The 25,361-nt window shown below is 40.5% G+C and overlaps 1 protein-coding gene across 2 annotated transcripts in view; it reads left to right on the top strand.

Moving 5' to 3' along the window:
- Nucleotides 1–25,361, top strand: part of MNAT1 (MNAT1 component of CDK activating kinase) — a 258,814-nt gene that overhangs the window by 67,492 nt on the left and 165,961 nt on the right. For both annotated transcript variants that reach the window (XM_089690768.1, XM_089690767.1), the window contains 2 exons: nt 6,814–6,917; nt 17,819–17,959. In XM_089690768.1, the coding sequence (XP_089546894.1) occupies nt 6,814–6,917; nt 17,819–17,959 (245 nt within the window). The remainder of the gene's footprint in view (nt 1–6,813; nt 6,918–17,818; nt 17,960–25,361) is intronic.

Raw genomic sequence — 25,361 nt, 5'->3', positions numbered from 1 at the left:
CTCTCCTCTTAATGTGTGGGCAGTAAACAGACTTAAAAGTGGAGAGGCCTGAGTGAGCAGAGGGATAACCTCATCCCTGAACTGCTTCTAAGTCATTACCCACTTAACAAGGTGGGGCTGTTTGCGGTTCCTGCTGTAGCCATAGTGATGGTCCCAGATCTGGCTGTGCTGTCTGGCAGGGGTGGCTGCATTAGAAAAGTGGCGGTAGAAACTTGCACTGCTTTTAGCTGGTTTAACAGTTCCCATTTTTGCATCTCGGTTATTTATGTAATAGCTTGGATATCAGATTTTGGGAGATGCAGAAGTTCTGGATGGACTGACCTTTTAAAATTACAATTTTGCTAATTTAAAAAATGGTGTAAGGCTAGCCTTTAGAGAACATATTTTTCTAATTTGTTCATCGAAGAACACTGGATCAGTGGAATCTGAGACCATTGGGGTACACTACTGCCTTTAGGAGGAATTGGACACTGACAAACAATATAGTTCTTTGCCATCCAAGTATAAACCCTCCCACTCCCATGATGCTTCTGTTTTTTATAGTGTCCTGTGAGGATAGACATCCTTTCTGTTCTAAAAAAAACTTTCACCCATAGTTACATAGTCTGGCTGAAAAAAAGACAAAAGTCCATCCAGTTCAACCATTAGAGAAAAAAAAAAAGTTATAATTCTATACCCACAGTTGATCCAGAGAGGCAAAAAAACCCAGCAAAGCATGATTCAATTTGCTCCTGCTGGGAAAACAATTCCTTCCTGATCCCCCTAGAGGCAATCGGATATTTCCTGGATCAACTTTACCTTTAAATGTTAGTATCCAGTTATATTCTGTGTATCTAAGAAAGAATCCAGGCCTTTTTTGAAGCAATCCACTGAGCTGGCCAGAACCTACTCTTGAGGGAGTCTATTCCACATTTTCATAGCTCTCACTGTGAAGAAACTTTTACGTGTTTTGGAGATTAAATCTCTTTTCCTCCAGATGTAAAGAGTACCCCCTTGTCCTTTGTGATGATCTCAAGATGAATAACACTACACAGAGTTCACTATATGAACCACTGATGTATTTGTACATGTTGATCATATCCCCCCTTAATCTCCTCTTCTCATTTTACTAGATGTTTTTATTTTTATCAAGATTACTTTTTCTTCATTCAAGATTATATGTTCACATGCTCAGCTGGGCTCTGTTTTTAAGTATAGGGATCAGATTCAATGTTTTGTTAAAGCTTAATTGAACAAGCTGAAGTTAGAAGCTGATTGGCTACCATGCACAGCTACATCAGATTTTGCACTCTCCAGTTTTAGTAAATCAACCCTATAGCGTACTGGTTCATCAGCTGCAGAATACTTTACAGGTCCAGGGCCATGACACAGCCTCTGATGTAATCCTGAACCCTAAAGAGCTCCTTGGAAGAATGACCCTGGTAGGAGGCCAAGACTGCTTGGAATGATAAATGTTCATTGGGTTCTGCAAGAACCACTCTCCAGTGGTGCCTTGCAACTGTGCTTGTTAGCCATGGAGTTCTTTTAAAACCTTTCGACCATGGTAAGTCCATGTCATAGCTTCATCTGAGCTGGGCACACCATTGTTAATTCACTGGGGAAATGATACATTAACTGTGTTGCAGAATTACCTTGCCTCTTCCCACATTTCAGTATGAGTAATTTTCCACCACTGTTCTATGGACTAGGGTCACATGTTTACTCAGTTTGTTCTTGCTGCTGGACAGTGACATGGTCACCTCCAGCCATATAACCTTCCCTGCTTCCCTAGTTGGCTGTAAGCACCTAAGATGCTTCTAGGTTGTTTAATAGTTATCTTACTACAATGAAGTTTATTAGGTGCATAGGAAGTGGTCCAGCAGACCTCTCTAGCTTATGTTGCTTTAGCAGCAGCTCAGGGACTTCCTGCATCTAGCTTGGATTGATGTTCCCTGCTTCAGTCTATTCACTCCCTAGAGTCTTTTCTAGCTTCCTCAGGTGTGGCTGTTTCTTCTTGTCTGTTCAGATTGGAGTTTTCTACAGCTGTTTTATAAAACAAATCTCTGTCTTGATAGCGTACCAAGAACACAGGAGGTCATAAGCACTCCACGCACTCTCAGAATTTTGGACACTCCTGCAGGTGTACCAGCCTCTGCGCAGTCATCTGTGGATGTTGAGGAGTCTAATTATTCCTTCTTGGATGAGTTTGTGCCTGAGGAAACTCCGTCTGCTGACATAACACCTAGGCTTTAAAGATGCCATATTGATTCTTATTGATATGGTGTGTGCACATTTGAATCTGGAGGAACTTTTGCCTGAATCTGCTCTTGTCAGTGGTCTGGGTAGCCCTAATGCTGAACTTTGGGCACAAAAAAGGCATTCCAGTGTTTAAGGATCAAGCTTGAAAGTGTCGGAAAAATTCTTTCCAAGTCCTATTTCTCCCTGGCAGGCCCTGCCATGCAACCTGGTATTACTGTCAGGGGTGTGAACATTTTTTAAAGAACTACATGTCCAAGGAACTAAATGGGGGTACCAATCTATTTGTCCCCCATGACAATCTATTTGTCCTGATGAAAAAAAAAAAAAGATGGCCAGGATGAAAAATATGAAGGGTTGATGTTTATTTATTAGGCAGAGGTTCTTTTAGAAACATCTGGGGCTTTTAAAAAATAAAAGGGGCTTTATGGCAACTTAAACTTTAAATTTTTTGAACATTGTGCTGTTAATCTTCTGCTCACCTCCTTGCCTGTCTTCTGCACTGCACCCAGGAGAGGAGAGACTTTGCAGTGTGATGTGCACTGATTGGATGCTAGTTAGGGAAAGTGGAGTGTCGGGCTCTCTCAACGCTCAGCAGAAGTGCATCTGCTGAGTGAGTAAATGGGGCGATGGCCTGAATGAGAAAAAAAAATTCCTTCCGGTTACCCTTGCACACGGAAGCACTTTGGTACTCAGTACAATAACATGCTGTATAGCCAAATCAAGCTTTGGTGTCTACTCCATTAACCACCTTAAGACCAGGCCTTCTTCTGAAGTTAAAATCAGAATTTTTTGCTAGAAAATTACTTAGAACCCCCAAACATAGATTGATTTTTTTTTTTAGCAGAGACAGCACTCCATGATCGTCGGCAAAGCTGACAGGGGAGAGACCTATGTGTAAACAACACAGGTCTCTCTCCTGTCAGCATGGACATGCTGCTTTGTATCTCTCTGCACAGCATGTCTTCTAAGTAAAACAGCACACAGCAGCACACAATGTAAAACACACACAGCACACAGTTAACGCTTTGATCAACCCAGATGTTAACCCCTTCCTGTCCAGTGTCATTCGTACAGTGTCAGTGCTTTTTATTAGCACTGATCACTGTATTATTGTCACTGGGGATGTCAGTGGCAGTTAGTCAGTTCCCACCCAGTGTCAGAACGCCCGGTGCAGTCCCGCTTTAAGTCGATAATCGCTGCCATTACTAGTGTAAAAAAAAATTAAAAATTCCAGTATACAGTATATACTGCCATTTGTAGACACTATAATTTTCACGTAAACCAATTCACCATTATCGGGATTTTTTTAAGCAAAGATCTGTAGAAGAATACATTTTGACCTAAATTTATGAAGAAATTTAGATTTTTAAAATTTTTTAATGGATATGTTCTATAGCAGGAAGTCAAAAATATATATATTTCTTTTTCAAAACTCGGTCTTTTTTGTTTATAGCGCAAAAAATATAAATGCAGAGGTAATCAAATACCACCAAAAGAAAGCTCTATTTGTGGGAAGAAAACAACATAAATTTAATTTATGTACAGCATTGCATGACTGCGCAATTGTCAGTTAAATTAACGCAGCGCCGTATCGCAAAAAATGGCCTGGTCAGGAATGGGGGGTATATCCTCTGGAGGGCAAGTGGTTAAACTTGCGCACACTCGTGGAACTGCAACAAACTGCGATACATGGAAATCTCCATAGCAAGGCTTTAAAAAGTTTTATAGGTTACCAGTTTAGAGTTACAGAGGAGGTCTAACGCTAAAATTATTGTTTTCGCTATAATGTCCGCTGTTTGTCCCGGGCATGGGGTGATAGGATTTGCACATTCCTGTATTGTAATTTCCATTTGCCAAACTTTAGGAGTGTGTAGGAAATGTCCAAAGAACCTGAAATCATTCTTACTGACCATGTAGTTCTGAAATGTTTGGAGCCTATGGCTGCTGCATTGCACAACTGTGCTGGCAGCTTGGTAGGTATTGTCTATTTCCTATCTGGAATGAGTCTCTTGTTTTAATAATAGGCGATAAATCCTTGGCTAAAGTGCTGGACTGTGGAACAGCAATGTGAAAACCCTTGCTTTGCATGCTCTTCGATGGGAAGGTCTTTTTGGTGCTTCTCTGGGCAACTCTCTAAAGGATGTCACTTGCAGAAAAAGTGCTCTTTTACCAGAACAAAGGATGTCAAAGCCTCATACTGGCAAAACTTCTTTGCCTTTGAAGACAAAAAAAGAGTTCCTTTCATATTCCTCAGACCTCTAAGTTCATGCCCTAATCTGGGACCCAGTTCAGTCATAAATCTTGGACTTCCAAATCCTTCAAGCCCGCTGACAAGTCCCTTATGCAGTGATGGGATGCCCTCACTTTCCAAAGTTGGGTGATGTCTGTTAGCCTTTGTGGACAACTTGATGCACAATGTCCCTGATGCCTGAATAAAGGAAGTGGTATCCAAGATCTACAAGCTAGAGTTTTTCTCCATGCTCCTGCCCTACCTCATTTTGTCAAATCTTCTAATCTCTCTGCAAAAACCTCAGATCTCCATGGTGCTTGGCGGATCTCCTCATTCAGGGAATATTTGCTATGGTTCCTCAAGCATAAATGTTTTCATGGTATCTGCTCAAACCTAAAGTAAAGTCTATTTTTAAAAAATAATAATCAGGTTTATACTTTCCTGTTCTGTTCAAGGGTATTGCACGGAGCGGCCCCTTACAGCCTCTTCTCCGTTGGTGCTCTCTGCTCCTCCTCTTCTGCGTGTGCATAGCCAGATGCAGGCGTGGTCCCGAGCCGGGCTGTATGTGTCCATAGACATACAGTGTGTCTTGGCCATGACTGACAGAAAAGCCTGTGAGAGCAGGGAAAGAGGAGAGAAGACCTGCTGCCAGGCACAGTGCTAGATTGATGGATGAGTTAGGTAGGCGTTAAGGAGGAGGGGGGGGGGGAGAACAGCTTATTGCAGAGAATGCAATAAGGTAAAAACCTTTCATGTTTATAACTACTTTAATTCAGACTGCTTCCTTCTCATTTCCTAGTGAAGGCCTTTGTCCAGAGTGTTGGTCAGATAGTTCTAACTGTACAACCATCAGTGACCTCTTGGGATCTTAACCTGGTTCTCTCAGCTCTTTAAAGACCACCCTTTATACCCATCAGAGATATTCGCTTGTCTACTCTGACTACCCTGTCTGTTTGCTCTAATTTACAAGGTGTGGTCTTTCTAGTTGCTATCACTTCTGTGTCATGTGTCTGACCAGCAACCTAATATTCTTCACATTGGTTCTTCATGAGGACAAGATTGTTTTGAGGACTAGAGCCTCCTTTCTTAAGTTGGTTTTTAGCTTTCACTTTAAACAATCTCCCTGTTTAACTCCTATGCATTTTAGGGAGATTTCCATGTATTGTGTGGATGTGCTACGAGCTGTTTTGTATTTACTTCTCAGCTTCAGCTTTCTGCAAAAATCTGGCTCCTTGGCTTTCCTGAGGATTTCTGGAGGGGGGAACAACCTGTTTTTCTCTCCACCACATATCAGTGGTTGCAAGAGATCATTGAAAAAGCCTATTAGCTTAAAGATAAGATTGTAGTCCAGGCACACTCTACTAGATTGGTGAGTATTTCTTAGGCTGTCTGGCATCATCAAGCATCTGTTTCCCAGATGTGAAACGCTGCCATGTGGTGCTCTCTTCACACATTCTCTAGGTTTTACTAGTTAGATGTCCAAGCATCTGCCAATGCAAGCTTTGGGCATAATTTACTGCTGGCAGCTCCTAGTTTGCTTCTAATATTGTTATTTTTTTGTTTTGTTGGCTGGTTAGTGGAGTTGTTGTTTTGTTTGATGCCCATCCCTCATGTGTACTGCTTTGGGACATCCCAATGGTCTCAGATTCCACTGATGAACAATTATGATAACAGACTTTTTATACTTGCCATAAAATCCTTTTCTTGAAGCCCATCAATGGACACACTTCCCACCCCTCGATGTTTGTGATCTGCTCCTAATAATGGTTTTCTGAAAACTAAAGCATCTTGGAAGTTGGAGGGGTTACACTTGGCTGACCAACTGCTTTTTATTGTTTGCTAGTGTCCGTATGGCAGTATAACCCAACAGTCTCAGATTCCACTTGATGAATTCCAATTATGACTTTCCTATCCTAATGCTCATGACAGTGATCTCTGCTTCCCTGAAGAGCTATGGTGGATAAATAAATCTTCAGCATCTGTTTGTTTCTTTGGTGTATTGGATGCCTTGTTCCCCTCTGTGTAATGTGGTTGTACCCACCAGCTCCTATGTCACTACACGGAAGAGGAGTACTTTCTGATTTTCTGGCACACCTAGATGTGTTGAATGCTAAATGTTTTTTGTCTGTCTTCAAGAGAGCATTGATCAATGGGTGGAAAGGTTAGAATTCTTTTATTTTCTAGCTTGCCTGCTTCTTCACATTTTTTTGTATTCGCTATATTGCTTTCATTTATAGTACTATGACTGCAGGAAATGTGCTGTGTTACATCTGGTTTATTTTGATGCATGTTCAATAATCATAAATTCACTTTTTTTCCCCCCTTTTGTTTTATTATTTTGCCAGTGTTCAACATGACCAACAATGTTGATCTTGACAACACCAAAAAAAAAATTGATATGTACCAAAAGATGAACAAAGATACCATCGTAAGAAACAAAATAAAATTGGTTAGTATTGTAGCATATACCGTAATAAGCTTTCACTGTTTGTCTTTTATCTTTAGCTGTTGCAAATAATAGCCACTAGGAACTAACTAGTAAGGATAAAATATTGAATTGCTAATGATAGCATAGCTGGGAATGGCAATGGTATGATCCTGCAACTTTGCACGTAGGATCAAGGGATCAGCCAGCTGTTTTCCTTTCTCTTTTATTTTGTTCCATGATTGTAAGTACTGTGCATGGCTTAAATATTGTCTGATGATTCATAATAAGGAATAAGGTGCTACTGTCTACAGTAAATTTCTTTTTTTTTAAGTTTACCACTCAAATTAGGCACTGCTTTTCATCACAAAGACTTTGTGTCAATATTGTTTGCTATGTGCATTGTGTATATTTTAGGTCACCTTCGAGCTGACATGTGCAAGAATGAAAAAAAGTTCTTATTGGTTATGTGAAGTAAAAACACATCCCCCTCTTGTCATTCTATTCTCTTCATAATTTGACAAATCCTTGGGGAAGGGGTTATATGACAACAATTAATACGTGTCATGTCATCCTTATGTGCTGGATACTTTCTTTATAGAGTCAGTAACTATAACTCAGTCACTAAAATCTCACGTAAGCTTAAAAATATTAATATAATTTACATTTTTTTTCAATCTTATTATGTGACTTTTAGTAATGTACCAGTTGGTAATGTTATGAAGGTCCTTATTCAAACATTATTGTATATAGGCGAGCGCTGGTGATGACTATAGAGCAGCTAGCACACAAGATATAGGTAACAATCCCCACAAGTATATGTATACAAAAGGTGCAGCGCTAAAATCACAATGAAAAATTAAATGTATCAAGTGGAACAGTAAAGTGCAACACATAAATATATAAAATTTGCGAATATAATGGGCAGCAAATCAGCAAGCGGTAAGGCAATTATGTCCGTGATCAGAAGTGATGATAGGTGCACTACAAGTGCAAATAAAATAATCAATAAATAGTAATAATAATATTTGCGGTTGCACATTGGTAATTCGTGCAACATTGAAATTATAAGTCCATAAAAGAAACTCAGTTCAGTGTCCATTGATTCGATTCATAAAGTGCAGTAATCTAAAGTGCAGGACGTGAACGTGAAATTAATCACGCGGGAATCCACAACCTCGGTCAGATGTACACTCACCAGGGTGGATATAAATCAATGATTTTTTAAAAAAAATAAAAAAAATCGGATGTTTTTTATTTAATTTGGATTTTTTGTAAATAAAATGCTTTTTGAGGAAAATATATTACCATCCAAAGGTTATTCCATCATGAAATAAAGATTAGTTTTTTTAATTATGTAGAATAAGGCTGTATATGTTTAATTTTTTAAATAAATTCCATTAATCCATTCACAATGTCATGCTCTTCCAGAGGTTTTTGTAAGATTATTGGGCAGTTTCTCTGCCTACAAGATATTATCACAGATGCTTGATTTACTTTGCAGTTCTCAAAACTGAATTTGACTCAGCGGAGATCACATGCCTCTTCTTCACAGCAAAAATGTTATAACATGAACAGAGTTAAGAAAAAGACCTTAATCCTAACTTCTACAAACCTATGAATACAGAATCAACCCCTTCAGTGCTAAGTTTCAAGAAGTTTAGTGAATAGAATACAAACAATATTTTTCTAATTGTTTGGAGTGGAATAGATCTGCACTAGAGATGAGCGAATCGAACCAGGCGAAGTGGAATTCGATTCGAATTTCAGGAAAAATTCGATTCGCATCGAATCCGAATATTAGCCTACTTCGGGTGCGCGAATCGGATTTTTCCCGATCAGCCGGCAAAAGTGTCCCTGCAGAGAGCTCCGCTATTTCTGACAGTTCTCTGACAGTTCCTTCACATGTACAGCGGTTGAAACATTGTATCTATTTGTTTCCATTTAGGAAACAGATGTTTTTATTCGGAAACAGATACAATGTTTCAACCGCTGTAAATGTGAAAGTCAGAGAACTGTCAGAAATAGAGGAACTCTGCAGATACACTTTTTGCCGGTTTGGAATTATTCTTATTTTCATCCTACTTCTTCTTCTTCTTCTTCTTCATCCTCATCCTCAGAAGAAGAAGAAGAAGAGGATGAAGAAGAAGAAGAAGAAGAAGAAGAAGTAGGATGAAAATAAGAAGAATTCCAAGCTGGCAAAAAGTGTATCTGCAGAGCTCCTCTAAGTGTATCTGCAGAATAGAGGAGCTCTGCAGATACACTTTTTGCCGGCTTGGAATTCTTCTTATTTTCATCCTACTTCTTCTTCTTCTTCTTCCTCTTCATCCTCATCCTCTTCTTCTTCTGAGGATGAGGATGAAGAAGAAGAAGAAGTAGGATGAAAATAAGAAGAATTCCAAGCCGGCAAAAAGTGTATCTGCAGAGCTCCTCTATTCTGCAGATACACTTAGAGGAGCTCTGCAGATACACTTTTTGCCGGCTTGGAATTCTTCTTATTTTCATCCTACTTCTTCTTCTTCCTCTTCATCCTCTTCATCCTCATCCTCTTCTTCTTCTTCTGAGGATGAGGAGGAAGAAGAAGAAGAAGTAGGATGAAAATAAGAAGAATTCCAAGCCGGCAAAAAGTGTATCTGCAGAGCTCCTCTATTCTGCAGATACACTTAGAAGAGCTCTGCAGATACACTTTTTGCCGGCTTGGAATTCTTCTTATTTTCATCCTACTTCTTCTTCTTCTTCTTCTTCCTCTTCATCCTCTTCATCCTCATCCTCTTCTTCTTCTTCTGAGGATGAGGATGAAGAAGAAGAAGAAGAAGTAGGATGAAAATAAGAAGAATTCCAAGCCGGCAAAAAGTGTATCAGCAGAGCTCCTCTAAGTGTATCTGCAGAATAGAGGAGCTCTGCAGATACACTTTTTGCCGGCTTGGAATTCTTCTTATTTTCATCCTACTTCTTCTTCTTCATCCTCATCCTCAGAAGAAGAAGAGGATGAGGATGAAGAGGAAGACGAAGAAGAAGTAGGATGAAAATAAGAATTCCAAGCCGGCAAAAAGTGTATCTGCAGAGCTCCTCTATTCTGCAGATACACTTAGAGGAGCTCTGCAGATACACTTTTTGCCGGCTTGGAATTCTTCTTATTTTCATCCTACTTCTTCTTCTTCTTCTTCCTCTTCATCCTCATCCTCTTCTTCTTCTTCTGAGGATGAGGATGAAGAAGAAGAAGAAGAAGTAGGATGAAAATAAGAAGAATTCCAAGCCGGCAAAAAGTGTATCTGCAGAGCTCCGCTAAGTGTATCTGCAGAGCTCCGCTATTTCTGACAGTTCTGTGACATTCCCTCCATACAGCGGTTGAAACATTGTATCTATTTGTTTCCATTTATGGAAACAAATAGATACAATGTTTCAACCGCTGTATGGAGGGAATGTCACAGAACTGTCAGAAATAGCCTATTTCTGACAGTTCTGTGACATTCGCTCCATACAGCGGTTGAAACATTGTATCTATTTGTTTCCATTTATGGAAACAAATAGATACAATGTTTCAACCGCTGTATGGAGGGAATGTCACAGAACTGTCAGAAATAGCCTATTTCTGACAGTTCTGTGACATTCACTCCATACAGCGGTTGAAACATAGCCTATGTTTCAACCGCTGTATCTATCTGCAGAGCTCCGCTAAGTGTATCTGCAGAGCTCCGCTATTTCTGACAGTTCTGTGACATTCCCTCCATACAGCGGTTGAAACATTGTATCTATTTGTTTCCATAAATGGAAACAAATACATACAATGTTTCAACCGCTGTATGGAGGGAATGTCACAGAACTGTCAGAAATAGCCTATCTTCTCCTTCTCCTTCTCCTCATCCTTCTCCTTCTTCTCATCCTTCTTCTCATCCTTCTCCTTCTTCTCATCCTTCTTCTCATCCTTCTCTTTCTTCTCATCCTTCTCCTTCTCATCCTTCTCCTTCTTCTCATCCTTCTCCTTCTTCTCATCCTTCTCCTTCTTCTCATCCTTCTCCTTCTTCTCATCCTTCTTCTCATCCTTCTCCTTCTTCTCATCCTTCTCCTTCTTCTCATCCTTCTCCTTCTTCTCATCCTTCTCCTTCTTCTCATCCTTCTCCTTCTTCTCATCCTTCTCCTTCTTCTCATCCTTCTCCTTCTCCTTCTTCTCATCCTTCTCCTTCTTCTCATCCTTCTCCTTCTTCTCATCCTTCTCCTTCTTCTCATCCTTCTCCTTCTTCTCATCCTTCTCCTTCTTCTCATCCTTCTCCTTCTTCTCATCCTTCTCCTTCTCCTTCTTCTCATCCTTCTCCTTCTCCTTCTTCTCATCCTTCTCCTTCTCCTTCTTCTCATCCTTCTCCTTCTTCTCATCCTTCTCCTTCTTCTCATCCTTCTCCTTCTTCTCATCCTTCTCCTTCTTCTCATCCTTCTTCTCATCCTTCTCCTTCTTCTCATCCTTCTTCTCATCCTTCTCCTTCTTCTCATCCTTCTCCTTCTCATCCTTCTCCTTCTTCTCATCCTTCTCCTTCTCCTTCTTCTCCTTCTTCTCATCCTTCTCCTTCTTCTCATCCTTCTCCTTCTTCTCATCCTTCTCCTTCTTCTCATCCTTCTCCTTCTTCTCATCCTTCTCCTTCTTCTCATCCTTCTCCTTCTCCTCATCCTTCTCCTTCTCCTTCTTCTCATCCTTCTCCTTCTCCTTCTTCTCATCCTTCTCCTTCTCCTTCTTCTCATCCTTCTCCTTCTCCTTCTCATCCTTCTCCTTCTTCTCATCCTTCTCCTTCTCCTTCTTCTCATCCTTCTCCTTCTTCTCATCCTTCTCCTTCTCCTTCTTCTCATCCTTCTCCTTCTCCTTCTTCTCATCCTTCTCCTTCTTCTCATCCTTCTCCTTCTACTTGTCCTTCCTCATCTCCAAGGGCATTTAAATTAAAGGTACAGTGTTCTGCACTAATTTAAAGGCTCTCTGAAGCCTAGAAACCCTTTTAATAAGTTAAATTCGTAGCGAATTAATTCGCATCGAATCGAATTTCTTCCTCAAATTCGGCGAATCAGCCGAATCGAATTTTTGAATAATTCGCTCATCTCTAATCTGCACAAGAAGAAAGTGAAACTAAGTGTGAGGAGGAAGGGGCTGACAGTCTAAGTTTCTTAAAATATGTATATTTTGTTTAGCCAAATTAGTTAACAAACATGGATGTTTTGTTTAAGCAAATAACATATGCTGTAATGTTATTGTTTCAGTTGAATAAATCTATTTAAATTGTTATTATTAAGGTAATGATTATTTTTCTCCTTCCTAAGTACAACAGAAATGTTGTCCAAATATGAATGATTAACCTATTAAACTGGGGATAAAAAAACTAATATGAAAAGTTGTTAATCTAAAAATCTTCATCTACTTGCATATTAAAGTTATACCGGCAAGAATTAGTCTTTATGTAGAAAACTATGATTTAAATCAAGCCTTACTGACTAGTGATTTAAATCAGTTTGATTTAAATCAAATCCACCCTGACACTCACCAGAAGGTTAATGATAACAGGCATATAGGTATATCACATCTGGAGGCAGAGGCAACCAGGGGGTTAAACGAACTGCTCAATCAGGCATAGGTGGTAGAGGAACTCTTGTCCTAGGGGAGATAGATGCTTATAAAGTCTGAGGCTATCTTGATCTCTCCTAACTCTTGGATGATTAAGTCTCTAAGTAGATCAGAGGCAAGAGCAGATTAGATGACAGTAGTCGACACTCCCAGAGCACTGGAGATCGCTGTAAGGGCCACCAAAGGCCTAGAGGCTGCCCCTGTCGAGGTGTAAAATATTTAAGGAATCACACCTTTTGTCCATCAGATCTCAAAAGTTAATGGATTCTTCTAGCAGGAGGTCGAAAGACCTATGCCAGGGAGACAGTTCTGCACAGTGTAAAGGCAGGAGTTGCATGACAGCCAAGGACCAAGCTGTTCAGCCTTAGCTTCTGTTGCCAGTGCCATGGAAGACTCGGAACCTGGATGCACTCAATAAGTCAAAGAGGCCATAAGATTGGTGAACGAGGCAGAAGATCCCCCACAGAAGGTGAGGAAATACTTTTTAAGCCTGAAGAGGACAATGCTATTATTTTCTCTTAAGTATAAGATCAAAGAGCTCATAGAAGAGGAGTGGGCTAAGACCGACAAGAGGCCCAGTCTGACTACCAGATTCACTAAGCTTTACCCTCCATTCAGCAGATTCAGAGACCTGGGATTCAGCCCCCCAAAGTGGACACAGCTCTGCAATGCCTGGTTAGGTATGTGACCCTCCTGCTAGAAGAATTCTTTACCTTTTGAGATCTGATGGACAAAAGGTGCGATTCTTAAAATAATTTACACCTCGACAGGGGCAGACTCTAGGCCTTTGGTGGCCCTTACAGAAATCTCCAGGGCTCTGCGAGTGTCGACTACTGTCATCTAATCTGCCCTTGCCTCTGATCTACTTAGAGACTTAATCATCCAAGAGTTAGAAGAAATCAAGATAGCCTCAGACTTTATAAGCAGCTATCTCACCTAGGACAAGGGTTCCTCTTCCACCTATGCCTCTGATTGTGCAGTTCGTTTAACCCCCTGGCTGCCTCTTTGCCTCCAGATGTGATATACCTATATGCCTGTTATTAACCTTCTGGTGAGTGTACATCTGACCGAGGTGGTGGATTCCCGTGTGATTAATTTCACGTTCACGTCCTGCACTTTAGATTACTGCACTTTATGAATCTATGGACACTGTTTGAACTGAGTTTCTTTTATGGACTTATAATTTTAATGTTGCACAAATTACCAATGCAACCGTGAATATCATTAATATTACTATTTATGGATTATTTTATTTGCACATGTAGTACACCTATCATCAGTTCTGCTCACGGACATAATTGCCTTACCGCTTGCTGATTTGCTGTCCATTATATTCGCAAGCTTTATGTATTTATGTGTTGCACTTTACTGTTCCACTTGATACATTTAATTTTTTATTGTGATTTTAGCTCTGCACCTTTTTTTGCTTATTCAAACATTGTTTTGGTGTGACAGCTGTCTTCCCATTGTGCTCCTGTATTGTCATCCTGTCACATGTCCCTAATGGGGAATATATATGCATGGTCCTCCTGTGTCAGTTTCAGGAAGATGAACCTGTTGCAACGATGCACAGCAGATGTTGGAGTGGATGACTGTAGACAAAAAGTGGCTTGAAGACTTCAGCAACACTGAGTTAAAAAAAATCAAAAAACCCTGAAATCAGTATTTTTAGAAATGGCTAATATTTATGACGTGCATTACCAAATTAAATGTCATTTAGTTAGGGTATCTTCTTTGACCATCCTTGATTGTTGACTAGCTTTAAAATAATTTGACGTTTCCCCTTTTAATGTCTCATAATTAGTCTGGCTGAAAAAAGACAAAAGTCCATCCAGTTCAACCATAGAAAAAAAAAGTTATAATCCTATACCAACAGTTGATCCAGAGGAAGGAAAAAGCATGATCCAATTTGCTCCTGCTGGGGAAAACATTATTTCCTGATCCCCCGAGAGGCAATCGGATATTCCCTGGATCAACTTTACCTATAAATGTTAGTATCCAGTTATATTCTGTGTATCTAAGAAAGAATCCAGGCCTTTTTTGAAACAATCCACTGAGCTGGCCAGAACCAACTCTTGAGGGAAAGAAAAAGTGGAAAAAAGGCAAGGGAAAGAAGTGCAGATAGACTTTAGAGGCACAGAAACCATAGACACATATCAGTAAAATCACTTGTACTTTATTTTGACAATAAGTCATGACAAAAAAACATTTTTTTGGTGTTTAAAAATTCATTGTACAATGTCCCTGCAGACAATGTCCCACTTCCCACCATATTGTAAGGAACATAAACAGTGATAAGACATACTATAACCACTAGGATGGTCCTATGGGGGAGTTGAAAGACATTAAGCCTCTAGAAGAATGGCCCAACATATTTCGCGACAACAATCGCTTCTTCAGGGGCTAAGTAGTAAAATCTAAAAAAAATATATACATATATTAAATTTATCAAATTACATCATCTAAATATGTAAAAGTCTTTACAAGTATATCACAAGACTTACATATTAACATCAATGTGCACCATGCAGCAGTAGACCTCCCAATCCCAGAGGGCAGGCCTCCTCAACCGCTCCCACAGGGTGAAGGGCCATCCAGAGGCCAGATATGGGGTCACAATAATGGCCGATAGCCAAGATCCTCACAGGTCTAAATCAACCCATAAAAAAGGGGAAGAAAAATAATATATACTGAGACTCAAACCAAGGTATGCACAGGTATCTGAGCTACAGGTCTTTCCTTGCATCAGGCCATACCAGTAATAGTAATACTAGTTAACTAAGTATTACCTTAAAAAGATGTTATTGTAACAAAGATCAGGATTTCTTGCAAGCAGAAGAAGGTCTTGTTCCCAAGCCTAAGCAGAAGATGTGAAAAGGAAAAAGGGGTTCACCCGCTAATATCCAGGAAACGGGAGAGACTGGAAAGATATCACAATAGGACAAATTTGGAGGTGCTCTCTAAAATATTATAATATATATCGTTGGTACATAATACTTTTTCAAGAGGGGAGTTCCCCAAAATTACCTATATTATCTGATAATATAAATTGATGTAACCTACCAAGTTGTAAGAAATATGAGTCACTGCTACCCAAATGTTCTTTTATATGGACAGTCGTAATAAGCTCTGCATGGTTTGAGATTACCAGGTCCAGCAGAGCATCATTCCTAGTTGGATGCCACTATGAACTGTACCATAAAATTGTCCTGTAGTAGGTTTAAATCTTTTTGTCCTTTTAACTGTTCCTGCAGTATCATTACTCCAGTCAATTTCTGGGTAGTTAAAATCCCCCATTATTATCACTGACCTCCTCCACTCTTCCTACCATTCCATCCCCCACAGCTATCTCCTTCTGTACCACTATCCCCTCCCTCCTAGATTGTAAGCTCGAAAGAGCAGGGCCCTCGAACCCCTCGTGTATCGCATTGTATTGTTACTGTACTGTCCCATGTTCTGTCCCCCTTTGTAATGTACAGCGCTGAGTGAACTGTTGGCGCTTTATAAATACTGTATAATAATAATAATAAAATAGGAGTCAGTACACACCTGCCACCATTTAACGTGCCTCTGATTAACTCCAAATAAAGTTCAGCTGTTCAAGTAGGTCTTTCCTGACATTCTCTTAGTCGCATCCTACAGCAAAAGCTATTTTCCCCAGAGAGCTTCCTAAGCATCAAAGGGATTTCATTGTTAAATGGTATCAGTCAGGAGAAGGGTACAAAAGAATTTCCAAGGCATTAGATATACCATGGAACACAGTGAAGACAGTCGGCATCAAGTGGAGAAAATATGGCGCAACAGTGACATTACCAAGAACTGGACATCCCTTCAAAATTGATGAAAAGACGAGAAGAAAACTGGCCAGGGAGGCTGCCAAGTGGCCGAAAGCAACATTAAAGGAGCTGCAGGAATATCTAGCAAGTACTGGCTGTGTGGTACGTGACAACAATCTCTCGTTTTCTTCATATGTCTGGGCTAAGGGCTAGAGTGGCAAGACGGAAGCCTTTTCTTACAAAGAAAAACTTCCAAGCCCAGCTAAATTTTGCAAACACACATCTGAAGTCACCAAAAACATGTGGGAAAATGTGTTCTGGTCTGATGAAACCAAGGTTGAACTTTTTGGCCATAATTGAAAAAGATATGTTTGGCTCAAAAACAACACTGCACATCACCAAAAGAACACCATACCGACAGTGAAACGTGGTGGCAGCATCATGCTTTGGGGCTGTTTTTCTTCAGCTGGAACTGGGACCTTAGCCAAGGTAGAGGGAATTATGAACAGTTCCAAATGCCAGTTAATATTGACACAAAACCTTCAGGTTTCTGTTAGAAAGCTGAATATTTAGAGGAACTTCATCTTTTAGCATGACAACGACCCAAAGCATACATCCAAATCAACAAAGGAATGGCTTCACCAGAAGAAGATTAAAGTTTTGGAATGGCCCAACCAGAGCCCAGACCTAAATCCGATGGAAAATCTGTGGGGTGATCTGAAGAGGGCTGTTCTCAGGAGGTGCCCTCACAATCTGACAGTTTTGGAGTGTTTTTGCAAGGAAGAGTGGGCAAATATTGCCAAGTCAAGATGTGCCATGCAGATAGACTCATACCCAAAAAGTCTGAGCGTTGGAATAAAATCAAAAGATGCTTCAACAAAGTATTGGTTTAAGGGTGTGCACACTTATGCAACCATATTATTTTAGTTTTTTATTTTTGCCATCTACCAAGATGATGAAGATGAAACGAGGGTGGACATTTCAGCAAGACCATAATCACAAACACAAAGCCAAGAAAATTCAATTGGTTTCAAAGAAAGAAAATAAAGCTACTAGAATGGCCCAGCCAATCCCCTGACTTGAATCCAATAGAAAATCTATGGAAAGAACTAAAGATCAGAGTTCATAGAAGTGGCCCATGGAACTTTCAAGATTTGAAGACTGTGTCAATGAATGGGCCAAAATCACACCTGAGCAATGTATGTGACTAGTTTCTCCATACAGGAGGCATCTTGAAGCTGTCATTACCAACAAAGGATTTTGTATTACTTATTAAATACATTTCAGTTAGCGTTCAACACTTTTTCTCTGTGTCATTTCATTTTATTACACATAACTTAATTTCTGAACTTATTTGTTTTGTTTCTTTGTATGTATGGATTGCATGGGTTGTTACTGACATGTGGTAAAAATGTCATGTCAATAGCACCTTTAGAAATATATTTACCTAGAAAAATGGTGACTTGTTCAATGCTTATTTACCTGCTGTATATATTTGTAGTGATATGTGGTAATGATATTGTTAAACCTGTCTTTATGCTTTGATATAGACTAGGGAGCAGGAAGAGCTAGAAGAAGCCCTGGAAGTTGAGAGGCAAGAGAATGAACAGAGGAGGCATTTTATACAGAAGGAAGAAGAACTTCAGCAAAAGATGAAAAGGAAGAATAAACAGGAATTGTTGGATCAGCTGGTAAATATGTGTGTTTTTGTTGTTATAAACATGAAGCTATGCCCAAAAAGGCAAGCGAAGAACAAAGACTAGTCAGCAGTATTGCCTATGATCTCCCTGCAGTTAGTCTTTTCCCATTACCAACTTTCCATGCTTTGTTCTTCACTATGTCTCTGTTTTTGGAGGTGGCTATTTTAGTAGATAGGGAAGCACAATATTGCACACAGCAGCAGAGGTGCACTGATCCACAGACTGAATGCATGAACCTGAAGCAGCGAGATCCTTTCACTGAAGGTCCTAAGGTTGAGCTTTCTCTCCAGTATGTAACACAGCTGTGACCTCAAATCACTTCAAATCGCATGACTAGCAATCAAAAGCAGCAGCGCTATAGTTGATTTCATACTGCAGATAAACAGGCACGAGGCTCAAGTAAGTGCACTGTTTTTCCAGGATGAGTTAAAGACAAAAGCTGCAATATATTTTTGGGGGCTGTACCTAGGCACCATTAACTTTTATTTATTTTTTTTTACCATTCTTACACAGCTTTTATATAGCGCCAAAAGTTTGCACAGTACCTTACAGAATAAAGGGACACAATACAGTTCAATACCTGAGTTAGGAGGGACCTGTTTCCGAGAGCTTACAATCTAGAAGGGAGGGACAAGTGATACAACTGTGATAACTATGGGGGATGAGCTTATGGATAAAGTGAAAATACACTATTAGGTAAGGCGAGATAGGCTTCCCCAAAGAGGGAGAGATGAGATTTTAGGGCTTGTTGTAAGGCAAACCAATTAGATCTTTAAAATGGCTTATTTTCACTTGTCAGTTCATACCAACTGTAAAAGTCGGACAGCAGTTCCAGGCAGAATTTCAATCCATGTTGTTTCGATCCATCAACGGAAGTTGATCTTATTGGCTTCTGATCATCTGCCCTGTCGGTATTTTCTCTCTCAATCAGCACTTCAGGCAATAGGCTGCAGCACTGATCTGTATATTTTGATGGTGGGGGAGTCTCTTTGCTGTAACACATCGGGGAGTTTCATGCATTCACATAGAATGTGTGGAGTAGGGAAACGGGTCAGTTTTTTCATTCAATCTGCTGGTACAATAAAAAAATACTGACCCTTGTATGGGCAGCTTAAGTTTATAACAACACTGCACAACAGCAGTAAACAGAAGATAATATTAGAATCACAATACAATGAATCCACATAGTGACAAGGTTAGACTTTTAGGGACAAAGGCCCTAAAATTATTTTTGTGTGTGACCCCCTGCCAAGCTTGTTCCCTAAATTTCTTATCCAAAGTGGTACTAAACCAAATGGTCATGTGGGTGATAGCCTGAACCTGAAATGTTGTGTTCGGCATTATGGTTGTCTGTTGATTGATTTGATTCTTTGAGATTGGGCAGACATAGAGCACTTCTGCAGAAAATGCAAATTTAATCCAAAACCTTTATAAACACCTTTTCAGTTTCTCTCACCAGATAAACCATGGATGGAGAGATTTGGATGTGACTCTCTAGACCAGACCTGGACAAATTGCAGCCCCAGGGCCACATCTGACCCTATCTGTCCCTCGATGCCTCCACTGTCAGCATGCCTCTCTGAATCTGTCAGCTTCCTTCCTTCAGAGAGGCACTCTGACATACACTCACCAGCCACTTTATTAGGTACACCTTGCTAGTACCGGGATGGACCCCCTTTTGCCTTCAGAACTGCCTAATTCTTTGTGGCATAGATTTGGAAACATTCCTCAGAGATTTTTGTCCATATTGACATGAGTCATGGCATTTTCGTTCACATCGGCTCACTGAATATTTCCTCTTTTTCGGACCATTGTCTGTAAACCCTAGAGATGCTTGTGCGTAAAAATTCCAGTAGATCAGCAGTTTTTTAAATATTCCAACCATCCCGCCTGGCACTTTCAAAGGCATTTACAGTATCTCACAGAAATGAGTACACCCATCACGGTTTTGTAAATAGTTTATTATATCTTTTCATGTGACAACACTGAAGAAATGACACTTTGCTACAATGTAAAGTAGTGAGTGTACAGCTTGTATAACAGTGTAAATTTGCTGTCCCCTCAAAATAACTCAACACAGCCATTAATGTCTAAGCTGCTGGCAACAAAAGTGAGTACACCCTTTAGTGAAAATGTCACACAGTGGCTACTTTACAGCAAAGAATCCTTTCTTCAGTGTTGTCACATGAAAAGATATAATAAAATATTTACAAAAATGTGAGGGTGTACTCACTTCTGTGAGATACTGTAAATCCTCTTTTTTATTTCACCATGTCTAGATGCCTAAATGCATTGAGTTGCTGACATAACACCATATGTGTTACCAAGCAATTGAACAGGTATACCTAATAAAGTGCTGGTGAGTGTGTGTCCATGTGAAGAGCTGCAAGAACTTTAAAGAGAGCCTGAGGTGCTGATCGGTATACCGGGAAGGCTCAGTTGTGGTGGGAGAGAGTTGGCTATGAGATCTCCTGATGCTTTCCTGCCACTCTTCTAACTGGTCAAGTTCTTCCTGTAGTAGCATCTGTGTACTGCAAACCCCCGGAGTTGAGCACTTCTGTTCTTTACTCCGGGTCAGGATCTGCAGAAACCCCCACTGTACTGATCTCTGGCTCTCTACTTGCAATCGCAGTGCTTTTAAGAGGTCAACTAAGCCCTAATTGTAAATCATCATCTTTGGCAAATAACAAATCTATGTTGGACTAGGGTGTGTGTCCCTACACAACATCTGGCCAATTGATGAATCTAAAATATAACCTTTATTCAGATATACAGTCAGGTCCATAAATATTGGGACATCAACACAATTCTAACATTTCTGTCTCTCTACACCACCACAATGGATTTGAAATGAAACAAACAAGATGTGTTTTAACTGCAGACTGTCAGCTTTAATTTGAGGGTATTTACATCCAAATCAGGTGAACGGTGTAGGAATTACAACAGTTTGCATATGTGCCTCCCACTTCTTAAGGGACCAAAAGTAATGGGACAGAATAATAATCATAAATCAAACTTTCACTTTTTAATACTTGGTTGCAAATCCTTTGCAGTCAATTACAGCCTGAAGTCTGGAATGCATAGACATCACCAGACGTTGGGTTTCAACCCTGGTGATGCTCTGCCAGGCCTCTACTGCAACTGTCTTCAGTTCCTGCTTGTTCTTGGGGCATTTTCCCTTCAGTTTTGTCTTCAGCAAGTGAAATGCATGCTCAATCGGATTCAGGTCAGGTGATTGACTTGGCCATTGCATAACATTCCACGTCTTTCCCTTAAAAAACTCTTTGGTTGCTTTTGCAGTATGCTTTGGGTCATTGTCCATCTGCACTGTGAAGCGTCCAATGAGTTCTGAAGCATTTGGCTGAATATGAGCAGATAATATTGCCCGAAACACTTCAGAATTCATCCTGCTGCTTTTGTCAGCAGTCACATCATCAATAAATAGTTCCATTGGCAGCCATACATGCCCACGCCATGACACTACCACCACCATGCTTCACTGATGAGGTGGTATGCTTAGGATCATGAGCAATTCCTTTCCTTCTCCATACTCTTCTCTTCCCATTACTCTGGTACAAGTTGATCTTGGTCTCATCTGTCCATAGGATGTTGTTCCAGAACTGTGAAGGCTTTTTTAGATGTCATTTGGCAACCTCTAATCTGGCCTTCCTGTTTTTGAGGCTCACCAATGGTTTACATCTTGTGGTGAACCCTCTGTATTCACGCTGGTGAAGTCTTCTCTTGATTGATGACTTTGACACACATACACCTACCTCCTGGAGAGTGTTCTTGATCTGGCCAACTGTTGTGAAGGGTGTTTTCTTCACCAGGGAAAGAATTCTTTGGTCATCCACCACAGTTGTTTTCCGTGGTCTTCCGGGTCTTTTGGTGTTGCTGAGCTCACCGGTGCGTTCCTTCTTTTTAAGAATGTTCCAAACAGTTGTTTTGGCCATGCCTAATGTTTTTGCTATCTCTCTGATGGGTTTGTTTTGTTTTTTCAGCCTAATGATGGCTTGCTTCACTGATAGTGACAGCTCTTGAGATCTCATCTTGAGAGTTGACAGCAACAGATTCCAAATGCAAATAGCACACTTGAAATGAACTCTGGACCGTTTATCTGCTCATTGTAATTGGGATAATGAGGGAATAACACACACCTGGCCATGGAACAGCTGAGAAGCCAATTGTCCCATTACTTTTGGTCCCTTAACAAGTGGGAGGCATATATGCAAACCGCTGTACTTCCTACACCGTTCACCTGATTTGGATGTAAATACCCTCAAATTAAAGCTGACAGTCTGCATTTAAAGCACATCTTGTTTGTTTCATTTCAAATCCATTGTGGTGGTGTATGGAGCCAAAAATGTTAGAATTGTGTCGATGTCCCAATATTTATGGACCTGACTGTATATAAAATGTATGCTAAACTGTAATTAATACCTATTGGAGTGGAATGTACTGCGCACAACAGTATGACTGCATACCATTACAATTATTTACCTTCCATCCAAATGGTTATTAACACTAGACCAGATCAAATACCATACCGTTTTAGATGAAGTTATGGCATAAAGAAGACACAGTAGTTTGATCATAAACCTATCAGATGGAATATATAATCTCTATTAAGGAGATAAAGTTACCCCATGGACAGAACTAATTGGATAGTATAATCTGTCTTGCTACAGATATGTAATACGGGTACACTCATCCACGGGCCTTAATGGTAGTCTCTAATGGACAAGCCCCTTATATCACCAAATCCTGGCAAAATTACCTCACTATCTTGAGGAATGCAAATAATGCACTATAAAGCACAGTACAGACCACTCAAAAAAAAAAAAAGGGGGGGGGGGGAGAGGAGTAAATACCATGTGCTTTCAAAAAGTGCTCCCAAAGAAGAGAAGAAAAGAAATTCTGCATGTTTCGCTCCAAAAAACAGCTTTGTCAGGAGTATAAAGAATTAAAATAGGTCACATAGTGGCTGGAAGTTGTGCTCAGTTTGACATGGTGGCAAAATGGCCATGTGTGCTTTGTACGCAGTTGCAGCTCAGCTCTATTGAGCTCAGTGGACGAGTTTGACAAGTGGTGCAGCTTGTCATACGCTGCGGTCCAAGTTAAAAATGCCATGGCTGCCAGGCTAAGCATCGTGGCTGTGGCATGTGAACAGCCATTTTTTTCTTCTATGTAGTGTGGGTTGTCAGCGTCCAGGTCTTCACGCGATTCGACATGCGACAATCGCGGCAAAACCATACTACGTTTTAGGCACCATTGAAAATAGTGGCACCTGAACCTGCGTTTTGCAATCACAGTGATTCTGCTGCGATCCCAAAATGCCCAGGCGTGAGTGGGGCCACCCTGGCTCACACATATGCGATTCTAGATTAGTTTTGAAACTCAGCTTCATATGACAGGCTAGATATTTTGTGTTCCTATTGAGGTGGTTCACACAGATGCGATCCATACATGTGTATTGAGTGCCATTATGAAAGGAGTCCTTTGCGAGTTTGCAACTGTGAGTTCCATACTTGCAAGTGATAGAATAGAGTGGAATGCAGAGATAACTGTTCATATAGGATTGCTTCTGACAGGGGTTTTCACGTTGAAGCCTGTGGAAGGCGTTTTTCGCATTGAAGCCTGTGGAAGGCATTTTTCGCATTGAAGCCTGTGGGAGGCGTTTTCGCATTGAAGCCTGTGGGAGGTGTTTTCACATTGAAGCCTTTGGGGCGCAATTTCCTATTGTTAATGGGAGGCAGTGGGTGAACCCAGGCACCAGGATGCAATTTCTAGTTGTCTTGGCGACCTGATGCCTGGGATTTGTCGAGCCCTACTTTACATACTTAAGACCCTTTCCAGGTCAAAAATTAATGTTGAGCAGAATTAAGTTTGGCTCTCCACAATATTCCCCGTTTCTCATGTGATCTATAAATAAATTATCCACCCTTGCTCTAGACAAAAATACACATGCGTTTGTGATCCAAGCAAGCATATGTCGTGTTTAATGAAAAAATGTGCTAGACCCACTCTCACTCTGTAAAGTTTGTTTCTAAAGCTTATTCCAAAAATGTTTGTTTTAAAGCAAACTTCCAGTTAGGATACAAACAACAGCTACATTTGTACAATATATGATAAGATGGTACTGATTAGTATATTTTACAGTGCAGCCATAAAGTATTCACAGCGCTTAACTTTTGCCACATTTTTTTATGTTACAGCCTTATTCCAAAATGGATTCAATTCATTTTTTTCCTCAACATTCTACAAACAATACCCCATAATGACAACATGAAAGAAGTTCGTTTTGAAATCTTTGCAATTTAATAAAAATAAAAATTGAAAAACCACATGTACATAAGTATTCACAGCCTTTGCCATGACACTCAATATTTGAGATGTTTCCACAACTTGATTGGAGTCCACCTGTGGGAAATTCAGTTGATTGGACATGATTAGGAAAGGTATAAACCTGTCTATATAAAGTCCCACAGTTAACAGTGCATGTCAGAGCACAAACCAAGCCATGAAGTCCAAAGAATTGTCCGTAGACCTCCGAGACGGGATTGTATCAAGGCACAGATTTGGTTAAGGGTACAGAAAAATTTCTGCAACATTGAGGGTCCCAATGAGCACAGTGGCCTCCATTATCCATAAATGGAAGAAGTTTGGAACCACCAGGAAGCTTTCTAGAGTGGGCCGCCCGGCCAAAATGAGCGATCGAGGGAGAAGGGCCTTAGCCAGGGAGGTAATCAAGAACCCGATGGTCACTCTAAAAGTGCTCCAGCGTTTCTCTTTGGAGAGAGGACAACCTTTCAGAAGAACAACCATCTCTGCAGCATTCCACCAATCAGACCTGTATGGTAGAATGGCCAGAAGGAAGCCATTCCTCAGTAGAAGGCAAATGGCAGCCCGTCTGGGGTTTGCCAAAAGGCACCTGAGGGACTCTCAGACCATGAGAAATAAAACTCTCTGGTCTGATGAAACAAAGATTGAATTCTTTGGCCTGAATGCCAAGCGTCATGTCTGGAGGAAACCAGGCACCGCTCACCACCTGGCCAATGCCATCCTTACAGTGAAGCATGGTGGTGGCAGCATCATGCTGTGGGGATGTTTTTCAGCGGCAGGAACTGGGAGACTAGTCAGGATTGAAGGAAAGATAAATGCAGCAATGTACAGAGACATCCTTGATGAAAACCTGTTCCAAAGTGCTCTGGGCCTTAGACTGGGGCGACGGTTCATCTTTCAGCAGGACAATGACCCTAAGCACACAGCCCACATAACAAAGGAATGGGTACGGGCCAACTCTGTTAATGTCCAGGAGTGGCCCAGCCAGAGCCCAGACTTGAACCCAATTGAACATCTCTGGAGAGATCTGAAAATGGCTGTGCATGGACGC

The sequence above is a fragment of the Staurois parvus genome, unplaced genomic scaffold (genome assembly GCF_062004578.1).
Source record: "Staurois parvus isolate SC_StPar_1 unplaced genomic scaffold, SC_StPar_1.0 ptg000542l, whole genome shotgun sequence".
NCBI classification, from domain to species: Eukaryota; Metazoa; Chordata; class Amphibia; order Anura; family Ranidae; genus Staurois; species Staurois parvus.
Note: the sequence above shows the minus strand (reverse complement) of the source record. Positions and strands in the feature narration are given on the sequence as shown.